The 17104-nt window shown below is 59.5% G+C and overlaps 2 protein-coding genes across 10 annotated transcripts; both read right to left on the reverse strand.

The window, feature by feature from the left end:
- Positions 1-1107: 1107 nt before the first annotated feature.
- EFNA4 (ephrin A4) lies at positions 1108-5311 on the reverse strand. 3 transcript variants are annotated; one of them, XM_068964043.1, is made up of 4 exons: positions 4998-5311; positions 2589-2884; positions 2135-2203; positions 1108-1615 (listed from the first exon to the last, which is right to left on the reverse strand). In XM_068964043.1, exons 1-4 carry the CDS (start codon positions 5108-5110, stop codon positions 1494-1496), a joined length of 600 nt encoding a protein of 199 aa, XP_068820144.1. In that variant the 5' UTR covers positions 5111-5311; the 3' UTR covers positions 1108-1493. The 3 variants fall into 3 exon arrangements, with proteins under 3 accessions (XP_068820144.1, XP_068820143.1, XP_068820142.1); XM_068964042.1 differs by having other exon boundaries at positions 1502-1753; XM_068964041.1 differs by lacking the exon at positions 4998-5311 and having other exon boundaries at positions 1502-1753; positions 2589-4467.
- A 1448-nt stretch (positions 5312-6759) lies between these two features.
- ADAM15 (ADAM metallopeptidase domain 15) lies at positions 6760-16792 on the reverse strand. Of its 7 annotated transcripts, none has more exons than XM_068963598.1 (23): positions 16678-16792; positions 15399-15505; positions 14700-14776; positions 14188-14266; positions 13937-14013; positions 13652-13844; positions 12802-12867; positions 12651-12719; positions 12404-12573; positions 12176-12260; positions 11594-11742; positions 11343-11517; positions 11007-11099; positions 10573-10877; positions 10285-10486; positions 9952-10029; positions 9415-9487; positions 9136-9274; positions 8692-8761; positions 7999-8070; positions 7521-7592; positions 7161-7285; positions 6760-7056 (listed from the first exon to the last, which is right to left on the reverse strand). In XM_068963598.1, exons 1-23 carry the CDS (start codon positions 16754-16756, stop codon positions 7014-7016), a joined length of 2598 nt encoding a protein of 865 aa, XP_068819699.1. In that variant the 5' UTR covers positions 16757-16792; the 3' UTR covers positions 6760-7013. The 7 variants fall into 7 exon arrangements, 5 of the variants coding, with proteins under 5 accessions (XP_068819699.1, XP_068819698.1, XP_068819702.1 ...); XM_068963597.1 differs by having other exon boundaries at positions 7999-8073; XM_068963601.1 differs by lacking the exon at positions 7999-8070.
- Between the last annotated feature and the right edge of the window lie 312 nt (positions 16793-17104).

A 17104-nucleotide genomic window follows, 5' to 3' on the forward strand; every position in this document is an offset into this window, starting at 1 on the left:
GCGGGTCAACTCATGTAGGCTTCGTCCTGGGTTCTGTCCTCCGCCCCAGGCCTCAGCTAGAGCGATGGAAACAACCCAGAGGGACGGGGTGTGAGCCAGGTGTGCAAAGGGGTGGGGCAGGGGTTCGAAAACCTCAAGCGTTTGGGCCTGGTCATCAGTCTCTGGACCTCTAGCACCCTCCGCCCGCCGCCCCCTCCACGCGCATGTTCACACGCCGCCTCTTGCCGCCGCAGCCCCGCCGAGCTAATCAGCACAACATCCACCTATCGATCGTTGGCTGGGTGCCAGGCGGGCCGGCACCGTGCCAGGGGAAGCTGTGGGGCACCGGGGCGGGTACAGCATAGCACCGGGGGAAGGGGCACCCCTTCTCTGGCTCCCCCCAGGTCACTGGTCACTGGTTAGTCTTGGGGGGGCGTCATAGCTTTGCCTGCCAGAGGTGATAGAGACAGAGTGGGGCTGAGAGCAAAGGGGGCCCTCCCTCCTCGGCCCCACCCCCTCCTCCTTATAAAAGCGAAGAACAAAGAGGCCGCTGGGGAAGGAGGCTTTGATCTGACCCCACCTTCTCAGCTCTAGGCCAGGCACCGCCCAGGCTGCCCTTACGGAGTGGGGGGACATCCAGCTCTCAGGGACCCAGGCATTCAGAAACCCAGATGCTCTCTTTCTACTACCCCTTGCCTTTGCCCCAAATCCTGTTTGGTGCTGCCACAGCTTGAGCAGTGCCCCGAGAGTGTATGTGGGGGCTATCAGGAGCACCTGTCCCCTCCCCAGCCCAGGAAACCAGCTAGAGAGGTGGTAGAGGGTGCCAAGCTCCACAGCTGCTGCTGGCACCAACCCCACACTGCCCAGAGGGGTGCCCACTGAGGCCTGGCATGGATGGCTTGGGCACAGCTGGCATGGGGGTCAGGCCAAGCCATGCTGAGAGCAGAGACTTCAGGGAGCTCCGCTGCTGTGCCACCACCCACCCTGCATCCCGCTCCATCCCCTCCACCTCCGGGGGCCCAGTGTCAGGCAAGGAGCTAGAGGGCAGAGGGCGGTAGGTTGGAAAAAGCAACAAAAAGATGGGTAGTTGGTTTATTGAAGTCCAGACACTTACAAAAATACAAACTGGCATGAAATTCAACCTCATGGTAAGTCCGTCTTCACAGAAGACAAGTGAGTGATCCTCTGGGGAGGTGAGGTGCTGCCCCAGGGAAGAGGCCCACAGGGCACCGGGGACAGATGGCAGGCCTGGGCTTCTTGCCTAACCTGGTCCAGCAATCCGCCTGTCCCCAGGTCTTCGCCTTGGCCCCCAGCAGGCTCCAGGATGCCATCCCATCAAGTCCCAGCCTTCCTGAGGGCAGGGATTTGAGCATCAAAGCCGCCGATGGAGACCTTATGTTTGTCTTGCCTCTGCCCCAAGGTGCCCAGGGCTGTCCGCTGCCCCCCTGTGGCTCCTCTTCAGCCTGTGATGATGAGGAGGCCAGTACCTGGAAGGGTCAGCTCAGACCTCCCCATCACTCTTCTATCTTGTCTGTCTGGCTTGGCACTCCCAGCTCAGGTAGGGGGCAGGGGCCCCTCTCCAAGGAGTCTTGGGAGGGCTCTGGTTCCTGGGGGGTGTCAGGAAGGGTCCGCTTGGCTCAGAGAACTCTCAGGAGTCGCAGAATTGGGAACAGCAGCAGAAGCAAGAGACAGAGGGGACTGGGAGTGGCCCCTCCTTGCCACCCTGACGTGCCACTCTCTCCATGGCTCCCGACAGGATGGGCTGACTCAGGCTCTGTGAGGGGAGGGGTAGCACCGATGGGTCCTCCTGCTTCCGCAGCCTCCTTCTTGCTCTGCCCGTTAGTTGGTCACTCCCACCCCTTTGTTCAGGGTCTCTCGAACTAGCCAATCCCTCCCATAATCTGCCACCTCTAAGCCCCGACTTGCAGGGCTCCTCCCAGGTGCCATTAGAGGCCACCAGTTCAGTGAAGGCCTTGGAGGGCCTTGCCCCTGGAGATGCCATTCCCACTGTGCAGCGGAGGCTCCCAGAGGCTAAAGGGGGAAGAAGAGGCCCCCCAGAGTCTAATGCTCCCAGACTCTTCCCACTGCCCCCCCCCCCATTCCCGAGGGCCCCACACTAGCCAGAAGGGTTGCTCCCCTGCCCCAACCCACTCACTGTCCTCCTTGCAGCAGATAGACACCTGGAGCCTCAAGCATTGGCCAGGACTCCCCGGAGCTGGCACTGCTGGGTGGTGGGAAATTGGAAGGAAGAAGTTAGCATGGGCTAGTTTGCATGCTTCAGAGTCACTTTAAAACCCTCCCAACTTCTCTCTCCAATTCCCTGGAAAGCTTTTCCTTATTTTGGGGCTATATCTAGGTGCCCACTTGTATCCCTCCTCATGTCACCTTGCCCAGCTCCTCTTTCTTGCCCCATCTCTTTATCAGCTCACTCTAGATGTCCCCCTACCATGTCCTGGACCCTTGCCCGCTCCCCCCTCCGAGGCCTGGCTGTCCTTTCACTCCTTTCCCTGCCCTTCAGGCTCTCTGCCTTGACTGTTGGCAATGGCAGGTAGTCCCAGTCCCCTCCCTGCCTTCCCCAGGAGGTGGCCAGGGTGCCCATCCTCACTCACAGATATAGTAGTAGGTCTCTCCAGGCAAGAACTCCATGCCAAGGGAGAAGGGCGTGAAGCGCTGAATCTTCTCTGGAAATCGAACAGGGCCAAAGGGAGCGAAGGGGTGGGAGCACTCCCAGCGCTTGAAGGCACCCGGCCCTTCAGCCCGGCAGGCCTTGTAGCCTGCCCAGTCCACTACGTATAATGCGAATGTCTCGGGGCCCTCAGGGGGCCCTGGACTCTCATAGTGTGGGCAGATGATGTCTAGGTAATCCTTGAAGCCCAGCTCCACCACGGCGTCTCCTCGAAGCAGCCTGCAGGCATAAGGTAGATGAGGGCAGAGGGGCTCCTTGGTACAGCACACCGGGGGCACAAGGGTCAGAGATACCCCTTCCCAATGGTCCCTGCCAGCCAGTCCCCCACCCACTGGAGCAGGAGCAGCTTGGGAAGGTCTTTGAGTTCCCCAGACTGACAACTCTTGAGAGACAAAGAGTGCCAGAAATGGATGAGGTAACATGCACAGTTTCAGAGAGGTTAAGGGACTGCAGGGCCTATAACCACGTGGCTCAAATGTGGGAAGGCACTCCCACACCCTAGCTTTTGTGTGGAAGCTGCCACCCCTCTCTAGCTCTAATGCCCAACACAAGGCCTTGGTGTAGTACCTGTGCTTGACAAATGTTAGGTGGATGGCTGCTGTGAAGAAGCTGGGGCACAGAGGCAAGGGGCACAGATCCGGGCCCACAGTGCAGTCAGCCTAGAGATGGAGACTGGGAACAGTATCCTCTTTAACTGATTCACAAAGAGGAAGGCTGCCTTTTTAAGATGTCAATTCAATGCCGAAAGAATGCCATAGTAAGAAAGAAAGAAAAAGAGTGGATGGTGGGAACCTCCTCTCCCCCTCCTTTTTTTGCCAGGACAACAAAGTGCCAGACTGGGAGCCCTCTCCACATATCTCCCACTCTTTGGCCTCCTCAGGACTCCCTTCCACCTCTTGGGAGACCCTGGGGGAGCCAGTATGGGTGGGAGGACCTAGGACAGTCAACCCCTCCTGCATCAAGTAAAGCACGAACGACTCCTACCCCCATGCTCATCATACACAGAGCCCAACTTGACTTATGAAAGGCCCCCAGCTCTCTCTCAATGGGTGGTCTCAAGACCACCTGCATCTGTAGTTGTGATTAGGAATGCAGATTCCTGCAGATTCCTGGGCTCAGCTCAGACCCGCTGGAACACAAGCTGGGCCTCTGTTTAGTTCCACGGCATCCCTAGTGCCTGGAAAAGTGTCAGGCACAAGGAAAATGCTTAATAAATATTTGGGAATGGAATGAATGAGTCAGAAACCTCAGGGTTAGGGGGTAGAAACCTGAATTTTTAACCAATCTTCCAAGTCATTCAGAGGCACTGGTCTGGAACACAGAGAGGAATTCAGAGGTAGAAGACAACAGCTCTCACCATACAGCATTGGTATTGTAATGACCTGTTCTGAAGCCTGCTCACCCGGGGATCCTTCGGGATCCCAGAGGGCAGAGCCTAGGTCTTATTTCTAACCCCCAGCGCCCTAGCACAAGTCCGGGCACACGGTACACGCTTAATAAATGTTAGTGAGTGACCAAATGAACGGAGTCACAGATTGTTTTAAGTAGAAAATCAGGAAGGAAAACATGGAGAAAGCAGAGAGAGGCAAGGAGAATTGGGGAGGAGCATGGAAACAGGGAAAATACATACAGGTTCCAAAGCAAGCAGATGAGGAAACAGAAAATAGTCGTTTATATCTGTATGGTCTTTACCTCTTGGACACGCATGACCTCAGTCTACCTGACTTCCCGGGGTACTAGACATTATTACCCCATTTTACAGATGAGATAACTGAGGTTAGGGAGGTCAGATGACTTGCCTAAAGGTGATTCAACTCTAGAAGGGCAGGGCCGAGACTGCACAGAAATAGAAGGACTAATAATGACTGAGATGAAAGCGTTCTAGAATGAGCTCAGGAGAAAGAGCGAGCGCCAAAGAGGAGGCCAAGCGAGCAGGAGAGTAACCCTCTTTCACAAGAGTAACCACCCCCTCCCCGGCGCCCCGCAAGTCCGCTCGCCCCAGCTTCGGCCGGAGGAACGCTGGGGATCCCCAAGACAGAAGCGAGGGGGGCGGGGCTCGGAGTGCAGGCTGAGGTTCCCCCAGCTCCCGGCTCTGAGACCCCACCGATTGCCTTCGGGACTGGGGTCCGCCGCTCGCCTCCAACGCGTGCGGGCGGGCATAGGGGACCCCAGGCGCGCCTCGCCCCTCCCTCCTCCCCCGCCGGCTCAAACAAAGGATCCCCGGCGCGCGGCCGGGTCCAGGCGGCGCCGCGCACAGAGCGAGTGTCGGGCGCGCGCCCGGCCCGGGAGCGTGCAGGCCCGGCTCGCCGCCCGCCGGTTTCGGCCCGGCTACCTGGGGTTACTGGAGTTCCAGTAGACCGCAAGGCGGAGGCCACAGCCCCCTCGCAGAGGGGAGCTGAGGAGCACGGCCCAGAGGACAGTCTGCAGCAGGGGCTGCAGCCGCATCGCCCCCTAGGTCTGGTGTGGTCTGGCCCGGCCCGTCCCGGTCCGCTTCGCAGTCGCGACGAGAAAGGTACAAAGTGCAGAGGAGGTTGGGGTGGGGTGCAGAGACTCACAGGCCACGCCCCTGGATAACTTTTCACCAATGGGGTCGCGTCTCCGCCTCTTCATTCAAAGCCAACTCTTGTTAACCTTCTGAGCGCCGCAGCGCTCTCCAGCTTCTGCAAGCTGTTGCTGAGGTTGGGCCCATTTCAAGGAGGCGGCGAAGAGGGACACAGTCCCCTGTCTAGGAGTTGTTTTAGAGAGGTCTTGTCTTTCGTGCTTGTGTTAGTACAGGGTGCTTCCCTGGTGGCTCAGCGGTAAAGAATCCGCCTGCAGTGCGGGAGACGCGGGTTCGATCCCTAGGTTCGATCGCTAGGCACTTGGCGGGCTACAGTCCATGGGGGTCGCAAAGAATCGGACTGAGCGACTAAACAAAAACAATTAATATAGGGTATGTGTGTGTGTGTTCAGTTGCTCAGTCGTGTCTGACTCTTTGTGACCCCATGAACTGTACCCGACTAAACAAAAACAATTAATATAGGGTATGTGTGTGTGTGTGTTCAGTTGCTCAGTCGTGTCTGACTCTTTGTGACCCCATGGACTGTAACCCGCCAGGTTCTTCTGTTCTTGGGATTATCTCGGCAAGAATACTGGAGTGGGTTGTCATTTCCTTCTCCAGGGGATCATCCCGACCCAGGGACTGAACCCGCGTCTCTTGCGTCTCCTGCATTGGCAAGTAGATTCTTTGCCACTGCACCGCCTGGAAAGCCATAATACAGGGTAGAAAGCCTTATTAAATCTTTGGAAGACTTAAATACGGGCCCACGCCTCTCACCCAGAAAGAGGCAAGTGAGGTGCGGGGCAAGGATCCATGAAGTTTATCCAGACATCTTAGGCACATTGCTCCTTTTTTCTGGACGTCTAGAGATACAGCGAGAGGACCAATCGCCTCCCGGGGACCGGGACCCCTCACCCCACCCTTTACAGAGCCTCAGGTGGCAAGCTTGATGCTTACCTTGGGATTGGCGCCTGTCCCTTTCCACCCCACACCTTCGTTCTGGGAGAACGAAGGCCACAGTCTCCAAGACGAAGTAATGAGGTGGTTGCGGGCCGGTACAAAGCATCTTTGTTCCCAAACCCTCGGGTGGGGTGGGGGAGGGGGGAGGCAGGTGTGCCGCCTCGGAATCGTGGGAGCCGCTGCCCCGCCCTGCCCCAGCTCCGGGGCTCTGAGAACACCAGCTGGTTCCCTTTTCCCCAGCCACTGGTCAGAGGGTGGGGAAGGCGAGTCCAACAGCTTGACGGATTTGTCAGTGGCCGCCGCTAAAGGGCCGTGCAGCGTTGGGAGCGAGAACTTGGCGATTGCGGGTGGTAGAGGTCATATAGCGTTCTTTGTGGTACTGGATTAAGCGGAGAGACATCACAGGCTAGGCAGAAACAAGCCGCGAGCATCCCAGGGATCCTCTCACCCAGCCTGGGACTCTCGCCCTCCCTATCCTGTCTTCGTCTGAGGCGGCAGCGTCTCCTGGCGGCCAGACCCGGAATCGCAACAGGGGAGACCCTCCTTCCCAAAGCGAACTTTAAAGGCGTGCTCCCAAGACCTCGCTTTTATTGTAACTCAGCAGACAGGCTGTGCGGACTTCCTTCAGCTCCGTCCAGCTCCCAGACCCTCCCCAACCCCCAGATGCCGCGGCGTGGGCCAGTCCCCAGAGTGCTGTTTGACAGCAAGTGAAGATACCCGGTGCCTTAAGACTCCTGCTCCACAGCGTCCAGGCTCCGGCTCCTTCAGTCACCGTGGGGGGTTTCAGGGGTCAGGTCTGCCTATTGGCGTCCTAAGTCCAGGCTGGAGGCAGCAGAACCTCAGGAGAAGTTAGAGGTAGAGCGAGGACGCTGCTGGGGGCGGCGGCGCAGGCCTGGGATGTGGAAAGCGAAGAAAAAAGGTCAGAGGCGCTGTTTCCCCAGACCACTCGCCCAATCCACCCATCCTCCGCCCCTCTCCTCTCCTCTCCTCTCCTACCTGGAGGGTACCACTGGGGGCGGGATTCCAGCTCCAGGGCCAGGCAGGTCACCAGAAGGGCGCCGGCCATGAGGGTCAGCAGGCAGTGGCTTTCTCGGGGGTGGGGGCTTGGTGGGCCCCTGTGACTGAGAGAGAGAAGGCCAGCTTGGGAGAGCATATCATGTTGTTCACCTCTGACACACTGATGCTGGGGAGCACCAGCTTGAGAGGTGGCCTGTGTCACCTGTGTCTCCAAACAAACCTGTCACCATTAAAGATGCCACCGGGGTATGTGGCCTCAGGCACAGAGGGCGTCTTGTCACCAGCACCACAGCCCTGGGTGGGGGGAGAGGCTGTGCCCTTCTCTCCCCCCACGGTTACCTTTGGGCGCCTCACCACCGGGTCAGCGGGCAGAGGGCGGGTGGGGGGATTGGGTCGGTCTGCCAGCTCAGCCTGAACAGAGAGAGGGGCAGTGGCTATGAGAGCACAGCCAGGGGCAGTGGACATGCGATGGGTCTCCCCAAGGGTTCAGGTCAACATGCAAAGTCAGCCAGGGGGGCAGGAGAGAACTGGGGCATGCGCATGGGGCTTGAGCGCATGCCAGGAGAGGCCTCAGGGGAGAAAGGTGGGGGTCACTGGGGGTGTCCCTGGCCAACTGCAGTCCCACCACTGACCACTAGATGGTGGTAGAAACCAAGGCAGGAGGCTCACCCTTTGCTGCTTCTGGGGCTCTGAGGGCTGAGGGCACCCTGGTCCCCTAATGACGAGTGCTACTGGCAGGGAACAGGGATGAGAGCTGCGGTTGGGCACCAAGCCTCCCACCTGCCCTGGGCCAGGGCTGGGCCTGACCCAGATTTACCTGGAGTCTCTTGGGCACAGGGTCAGGAGGCAGCGGCCTGGAAGGAGGGGCCGGGAAGCCAAGAGCACTAGCCTGCTGAGAGAGCAGGAGGAGCAGACAGGCAGGGGACGGGGGAGGGAGCAGAAAGACAGATGTGGGCAGAGAGGTGTTAGTGCTCAGGGATGGGCAGCCAGGGCCCCAGGGGCAGTGGGGGCTGTGCATGCATGCGGTTATTCAGTTGCATGCAGAGGGGGTGGCAAGTGGTGGGGTAGGCATGCAGACCACCTCCACACACGCACTCCTGTCATCAGATCCAGGGGGCTCAGGGCAGAGGCACTCACCAGCCCTTCTACACTTGGTGACCAGGGCCTCATCAGGTCCTGGCACACTGAAGACCACTCTGAGCACCCCCTCATGCCCTCCTGGGGCGCCACTGCTGGGAGCACAGGTAGACCCGCCTTTGAAAGCCACTGGCTTGGCCAGCTCACAGAGCTCAGCGCTCCTAGGTGATTGCCCCTCCCAGTCCAGCCTGGACTCTGCTTCTCAGCCTGCAGCAGGGGAGGTGGCGGGAGGGCTGGCCCTGACTCCAGTGACTGACTCCTGGGCGATGCAAGTCTTATCTCTGAGTCCAGAGCCTTGGACACCCCCACCCCAGGGCCCAAGCTGGATTCCTGGCTGGGTCGGGGCCCTCTCTGCTCTGGCATACAGACTTACCTTGGCACCCGGCATCACCAGGGCCCTCTGTGGGGGTCCTGGGCGTTCTGGGGGACCAGACTGGGCTGCCCTGAGCATGGAGAAAGGCAAGGAGGACGAGGGCTCAGCCTCAGACCATTTTGTGCCCATAGGCAGCCCTGGAGTGGGGTTAATTCTTTGTGGCCCCTTGAAGCATAGTTTAGGCCAAATCAGAAGTGAGGAGGGGAAGCTGATCAGTCTGAGGGAGGGCCCCACTTATCCAGCCCTGGGGCTCCTGGAGAGAAATGGTCCTAGCAGCGCAGTTGCCCCACCTGGGTCTACACGTGAGGTGGAGTTATGGGGCACAAGTAGGGAAGGGGGTGTATGGGGTGTGGTCTGGGGGCTGCCCAGGGGGTGGGGGCAGGGCTCCGGAGCTGTTGTCCTTAACAGAAATGTTGAGAGAGTTGGGAATAGGGAGGCTGGTACCTGTATTGGCAGCTGGGTCCTTTGAGCTGGCAGAGTCGTTGGCGCAGGCGGGCACGGTGCCAGTAGCTGGCACCAAGGAGCACCAGGACCAGCAACAACAGAAGGCTGAGGGGCAGCCCTGTGGTCAGGGAGCTGGTTGCTGTGGGTGAGGTCAGGTGATCAGCGAAGGTGAAAGGGTCAGGGGTCACAGGGAGTCAAGGAACCAGCAGTGAAGGGATCAGGAAAAGAGGGGCAATGAAGGACGCCCTCTCAGCTGCCCCTGCCCCCCGGCCCCGCTACCTCTGATGTGGGTGGTGCAGTCTGGGGGTGCCCAGCCCTCCTCACAGTGGCAGCGTCTGTTGCTGTCGCAGACCTAGGGTGCACAGATTGGACAGTGAGGAGCTGGGCCCTCTGGGGCCGTGTTTCCCTGTCCCCAGCTTTTCAGGATCTCGGATGTCCTGTCTTCTCCCAGCACAGCTGGGAGGTGTGCTGAGGATGAGGGGGTGGAAGGTGCCACCGCTCTGGAGAGAGGGACTCAATTGGCGCCAGCAGCGGAGGAAGTTAGACTGAACTCACACTGTGAGTGCCTTCTATCTGCTGGCCACTGTGCCAGAAGCTAGGGTACTCATCTCGTGTGCCTCAGGAAGTGGGTACTACTATTATGCCCGTTAGATGAGGAAACTGAGCTCAGAGAGGTGAATAACCTGCCCGGGTCCCACAGTTAAGACATGCTAGAGCAAGGATTAGAACCCAGGTGTGTCTGTTTGCAAAGCCCACTATTATTTTCCTTCCCAGAGGCTCCCTGCTCCCCCTTCATCTCCCCCCATGCCAGCTCACCCCATGCCCGTGGCATCTCCTTCGACATTCCTGTGCTCCCAGGACTTCTACTGGCTGGCACTGCTGCTCAACACACACCTGCCCAGTGGGGAGAGAAGAGCAAAGATCACCCTCTCACACGCTTTACTGGCACTGGGAGGCTGAGGTCCACCACGCTTTTACATGGGGACACCAAGGCTCACAGGACCACAGGACTCTGCTCCATCTGAAGTGAGAATCTGAACTCCCCTCAGAGACTGCACTGTTTGCACTGGTGGTTAATGAGGCCTGGGCACTGCTCACAGCAGTTCAGACATCCCTCCCCACCTGGCCCTGCCCACCGAGGCTGCTCACCAGGCCGGGGCCACAGGCTGTGCCAGGCAGAGTTAAGAGGGGCTGGGCCACGTCGTTGCCCAGGTCCAGGTGTACCCAGCTGCAGTTCAACTTCAGCTGGGTCCCGTTGGCTTCTAGCATCTCCCAGCGATGATCCCGGGCTGAGCCCAGCAGAGGCTGGGCCCTCCCGCCCTGGCACTGGAGTTGCCCGCACACGGCATCTCTGGGGTGAGGGAGGAGGTGCAGGGTCAGTGTGGTGGAGCCAAGATGCCCAAAGACCTAGAGGAGGAGCCAGGTTCCCTCACTTACCGAGGGGCACAGGACACATAACTGCCATCAGCGTTGCGCCCGCAGCTCCCAAAGGCGTCCCCTCTGGTATTGGCAGTAAGGAGGCAGAGTGGCGCGGCGGGCGTGGCCCCAGGCCCCCAGAGAGCCTGGCACTGCTGGGCGTAGGAGGCACAACGTCCTTGCATGCACACAGCCTGTCCTCCAGCACAGGGCTCACCGTCCCCCATGCTGACATCCGGGGGGCACTGGGAGCTGTCTCCTGGGCAGAACTCGGGCAAGTCACAGTCACCTCTGGTGGGGCGACACTTCCAGCCAGCTGGACGCAGCTGTGGAGGGTGGGTGAATGTCAGTGTGGGGGTGGGGCAGATCCAGCCAGGCCCTGGGAGTTAGGGTGACCTTTTCCACCCTGGCCCCTGGCAGGTGGGCTCTGGGTGGCCGGTCCAGTCTGTGCCCACCTGGCAATTGTGACAGCAGAGTCCATCAGATGCGCACTGGGCTCCTGGCCTCAGCTGGCAGGTGAAGTAGTCACAGCAGGGATCAGTGCAGTCCTGTAGGGAAGGGCACCGACGGCCAGGCATCAGAGTGGGCTGGGCCCGGGACCCCACCCCAACTGCCTCCTGGAGCCTGAACCCTAGGCATTTGCACAGCAGATGAGAGCTGGAGCCCCACAGTCTGCCTGCTGCTCCCCCAGACAGGCAGGCGGGGAGAGGGGCTCTGGGGGCCGGAGACAGCCGATGAGCCAGGGTGAGGGCACAGAGGTGCAGGGGCAAGGCTCTGGGGGAGGGGCTTACACCTGGGAAGCCACAGTCACACTGCTCGCCGGGCTCCACCAACATATTTCCGCAGACACTGGCCATAGAAGGCAGACCGGACAGCCGTTCAAAGAGGCAGCTGCCCATCCCACCCAGGAGGGCTTTTTCCAGGGCCTGTCGGCTGCAGTTGCTGAAGTTCAAGCCTGGCAGGAAGCTGGGGATGACAGCAAGGAGGTTGGGGCTGCGGACCTGCCCCTGCCCCCTTCTCTCTCCATCCTGCAGTTACTCACTCTGTGGAGGCCTCCATGATGCAGCTCTTGGCTGGGGCTGGACCCGGACAGGGGCAGCTGTTCCCAGGGGAGTCATGGCCCAGGCCCAGGCTGTGTCCCAGCTCGTGGGCTATTGAGGAGGCGACTCCCAGGATGCTCGTGGAGTGGTCCTGTCATTGGGGAGAGGATAGCCCAGGTTGAGCACCAGCCTGATTGCTCCTGTTCTCTCTTCATCTGACCTCTTGGGCCCTGAGCAGGTCCCGCCTCCCTCCTTAAGTGCTTCTAAACCAGGAGAGCCCAGGCCTGGGTGGTAGGAAACCTGGGCTCTAGCTCAGCTCTGTTCCCCATATCTCACACTGTATGGCCCTGTGAGAGTACCACTGTCCTCTGGGCCTCAGCTGTCTCCCCCACCCCCAAGAAATGGGCAGAGCTTCTAGGTGAAGACATGATGAGCTGGCCACAGGTGAGGGGCACCTTTCATGTACCCCTGCCCTCTATACCCTCAGCTTGGGGCTGGCAACTTTGCTGGGGGTTTCCATGAATATATGGCACCACAGCTGGCAGGACCTGGATGGGGAACAGGGAGATGTAGCCATAGCTCACCATGTTCACGCCTCCTGAAAACTCAGGAGAACAGATGGAGTTCTGAATGGCCATGCCCACCATGGGCCCAGAGAATGAAGTGGCACTGTGGGATTGAGAGGTCAAAGGTTAGGGCTTCAAAGTAAAAGTGGCCAGAGCGTCAGGCCCTCAGGGAGGGAGTTGGGGTGTGAAATTGGCCAGGCCAAGGCAGAGCCAGACCCTGCTGGCTGATCCTGGGGGAGGCCTTACGTCACCAGCTGGGCGCTGTCGTGGGGCAACCGAGGCAGCAGGTTTGTCCGGCGCCAGTGGAGGAAGCTGTCTAGTGTGAGACCTGGGTGCTGGCTTATCTCTATCAGGTTGTGCTGGGTCCAGGCCTCCAGGCCCACCAGTGCCACCCGGACATTCATAGGCCTGAAGAACTGAAGGAGACCTGGGACTCAGGAGAGGGGTTCCCAAGGTTGGGGGCCATAACGATGCTGTCAGGCCTGACACTCACTGTGTCCAGGAGGAGGGCCACTTCCAGGGTGCGGTTCAGGAGGCTCTGGAAGCCCCGGTGCCTCTGGACCTGCGGGTCAAGAAAGGTAGCCAGGAAAGGTAGCACGGCTGGCAGAGGCCAGGGGAGGGCAGCCAGGGGCCGGCCAGCTCACCTCGGCATGGTCAGCCACAATCACCAGCTCAACAATCTTGGTCTCTGTCACCACATCCCGCCTCCACTGTGGACAAGAGGAAGGAGCATCAGGCACACCCACCAGTCACCACCCGCAGCCACGCCCACCTGGCCAGGCTGTGTCCACACCCACCCTGTGTGGTCAGAGCGAAGAGAGTGAAGAGTCCATTTTACAGAGGGCCACTGAGAGCCTGGGAGGCCGGGGACTTGCCCAAGTGGACTAAGAATAGGTTGTGAAGCTGGGAGTAGAGCCCTGGTTTTCTGGCTTCAAATTCAGTGCTTTTTCCAAATTAGGAAAAAAAAAAAATAGCTGACACCATGAAATACTTAACATATGCCAGACAGATTGGAGTTCTAAGCATTTACATACATATATATATGTATGTAGATTCATTTAATTTTCACAGTAATCCTATAAGGTAAGTAGTTCCATTATCCCCATTGAATAAATTGGGTTCTTATTGCTTGATGATCAGTAACTATGTATTTGATATCCAAGTGAGAGCCCTGCATTTGGATCATAAGACAGATGAAGGGTTTGAGTCAAGTGCCTGCATCCAAATCCTGGAAATACCATGTATTAGTTGAATGGCCTTGACCAAGTCACTTAACCTCTTAGAGCCAGTTTTCTCACTAAAACAGAGCTATGAATAGCACCTATCCCCCAGGGTTGCTGGGGTGACTGAAGGAGTTAATGTTTACAAAGTGCCTGGTACTGCGAAATCACTCCATGAACAGGAACTGTCGTTCCTATGAGCCAATAGTTCTAAGGGCCAGGGGGCCAACCCCGGGAACAACAGAAGCCCAGCCCTCCTGCCTTCCCTCCTCACCCGGCGAGTGTGACGCGGCCCCAGGGGGTGCTCCGGTAGAGCCTGAGTGAGCACAGATGTAGGCCAGCTCAGGGCACAAGTGTGGCGTGGCAGGAGGAGGTCTTGGATCCGGGAGATAACTGGGGGACCCTGAAGGTCCCCGGGCCCCAGCTCCACAGAGTAGCTTCTTTCTGGGGACAGGATCACTAAGCCCCTAAGCAAAGATGCAGGAAGTCAGAAGGCTTACCGACTCCATGCCTCGTTTACCCTCACTCTCTCCACCTTCACGGAATCGACCCCTTGTACCTGAGCCCGGAGCAGGTGCAGAGAGAGACCCAGGAGTGCGCGTGGCCATGTACTCTCCCCTCGTAACAGCAGTTCTCCTACAGCAGAGAAACATGAGCGCCAGCCTGAAGGCCAGGCCAGATCTGAGCCAGGAGGCTGGCTTGTTGGTGAGGATATGCAGTGTCTTCCCATCGTCTAGGGATGGCACCTTCCAGTTGCCCCTTCCCTTGTCCCCTTGGGCCAGAAACAGGGCACAAGATGGCCTGACTCACCAGAGTATGGCCCTCACTGACCACTCGGGTGCCATCAGGCTGGTACCACACCAGGGTTGGGTGCCCTGAGACTAGCTCCCTGCGGAATGAAGAAAAAGGAGGGCAGGGTCAGCTGCCTTTCAGGGTGGTGCAGTGACAGCTTGAGGCCTGGAGGTGGTAGAGGGGCAGCTGGGGGCCAGGCAATCCCCATGACCTTCCTGCTTCCCCTCAAGTAGCAGAATACGGTGGTTGGGCCATAGACTGGCTACAAACCCAGGCTATCTGGGTTCCAATCTAGTTTTTAGCACCCACCAGCTGTGTGACCTTGGGGGAGTTATTTAACCTCTCTGTGCCTTGGCTTCTTCATCTCTGAGGCCAATAATAATACAAATAGTATCTACTTTATAGAGGTTGTTACGAAGATTTAGTGAGTTCAGGCTCTTAGTACCTAAGTACCACATCGTAGTACCACATCATAGATGCTATATGAGTTGTTAGTAGTGTTATTGGTACGTTACTGCTATCATTATTACCTATTCTGCAGCAGCTCCAGGATATGACTCTCACCATCCAATTCCAGTTTGATCCGCAAAGCCTCAGGCAGACTGGTCTGTGGGTACCAGAGGGCATGTCACCTCCCTGGCCCTGTCTGTAACTCCTATCTTCTCTACCCAGAAAACCTCAGGCCCTTAGGAGAGCACCGACGATTAGATCATTGGTGGGGGGATCCCGAGGGAGGGGCCAGGAAGCCCTGCCTGGCCTGGGGCATTGTTCTGGGGGGTTGTGTGGGGAGGTCAAGGAAGGTATCTGAGCCGCCCCTTCTCGGCTTCCTGCCCAGAGAGGAAGCATCATGGAGGGCCCAGTGCAGGCCCCAGCCCTTCCTCTGACTCAGCTTTAGAATTGGGAGGGGAGGGTATCTAGTGGGGCCCGACCCTCTCCAAGTCCCCCCACTGAGAGAACCAGCAACATGAGACCAAGAGATCAGGTTTGGCCTCAGTGGAGATGGACGACTTGGGTGAGGCTGAGGCAGACAGATGTGTGTGTAGATGGGAGGGGGTGGATAAGTGAAGCCAGGTGCTGAGGTGTACAGGGAGTGGCGTCAGACCTGGGATGGCCATGCTGCTCTGGAGTCCACTCACCCGCTCTCAGCCTGTCTCTGCCTGGAGACACCTGATTACTCAGGGTGGTGAGGGGGTGCGAATGTATTGCTTTGAGGGGAGAGAGAGGCTCACCTGAAGCGCTTGTGCTAGGCTGAGCGTGAGGTTGTCCTGAAGGATCTGGGGCTCCAGAGGTCCATTCTGGGCCCTCTCTGGCCTTGCCTGCGTCTCCTCAGTGCCACCTGCAGGGTTCCCAGGACACCCCAAAAGAGTGCTGAGAGAATCAGTGCCAGGGCTGGAGGTGGCTGCTGCCCTCTGACCCACCTGGCTCCCAACCCATCAAGGCTCTTTTCTGCCTGAAGGACCCCTACATTGCATTCTGGGACTTAAAGGAGAATACTGGAGGGTGCGGGCCTCTCTCCACTTTCTCCCTTTCATCCCACCAACCCATCCACAAGTCTCAGCTTGCCCAGCCTGTTGTCCTTCCCTGTCCCCCTCAGACCAATCCCAGGTTCTCACAGGGACCCTCCCCCTGTTCCCACTCCCTCCCAACCCCCTTCTCCCCTGGAACGCCCCCTCTCAGGACTGGGCGAAGCCTTGTGGCCCAGTGCCCACTCACCCTCCCTTTCCTCACATCAGAGATGCCGGGAACGCCCATTTCTGGGTGAGCATTGCAAACACCCCCCTCCCTAAACACCCCTCATGCCCAGTTAGGCACACCCGCTCCTCACAGCCTCTGCTTCCTCCTGGAGTCCGCCCCCCGCCCCCAGTAGCCCGCTCTCCTCCGGACACTCCACCCCCGCCTGCCCTCTCGGCCCCCAGCCCAAGACAGCAGCGGGAAGTGAAAGTTCCAAGGAGGAGTTGGTGTCCCAGCCTCTTTCCTGGCCAATTCTCCCATTCCTGGCTCCTCCCGGGCCCCCTCCCGCTCTGCGAGCTTTCTGGTGGGATCAGCACCAGGGTGAGGGGTGCCAGCGTCTCAGGCCTGGGATGAGGGGCCAGGAAGTATCCTCTTCGCCAAACCCTAGGAGCCGTGCCTACTCGGGGCCCTGGCACCGGGTGGAACGATCAGCTAGGCCCCAGAGGAGCGAAGACGTCAGTCCCGGGGAGCAGAGCCCCACTATCGCGATCCTGAGGGGGTGCTGGGCGAGGCCCCGCGGTGCCCGGTCCGGGAGCCTGAAAGTGTCCGCGGGGACCCTGCAGAGGATGACCGGCCCGGGGGCGCCGGCATCCCTCCACCTTCCCTCCCCACTCCATCGCCCCGTCGCCGGGTCCTCGGCCCAGAACATCAGAGGGCAGGCTGTGCTTTGGGTGGGGTCTCTCGGGGTCTCCGGCCGACCCCAGGACCCCAGGGCCTCCCGACTTCCCGCGCGTCCTCCCAGGGCGACCCCCGGCCCACTTCTGGCCAGGTACTCACCTATATCTGGGAGCGGCCGGGAGGGCAATGGGCTGCCCGCGCCCAGGAGCCCCAGGGCCCAGAGCAGCGCCAGGCGCATGGCAGCGCCGCCCGGGGCCGGGCGAGGGCAGCAGGTGCTGGGCCGGGCGCCGAGGAGCCGCGGCTGCCGGGTCGGCTTCTCGCACCTCGCAGCCAGGCGCAGCCACAGGCCCCTCCCAAGCTCCTCCCACCTTGCCCAGAGCCCGGCCCCGCCCCGAAGCCCCGCCCCTGGAAAGGCTCCACCCCCACATTGCGCCGGGTCCCAAAGAAGCGTGGATCCAGCCCTTGACCGCGACTGCCGCACTGCTCACCCTGCTCTGCACAGCCACTTCAGGCTGCTGTGGAGGATGGGAGCCGAGGCCCGGTCCGACCGGCTTAAGAGTCCCGCCTCCACCCGGCCCTGGGTCAG

Source organism: Capricornis sumatraensis, chromosome 2 (assembly GCF_032405125.1).
Source record: "Capricornis sumatraensis isolate serow.1 chromosome 2, serow.2, whole genome shotgun sequence".
NCBI lineage: Eukaryota > Metazoa > Chordata > Mammalia > Artiodactyla > Bovidae > Capricornis > Capricornis sumatraensis.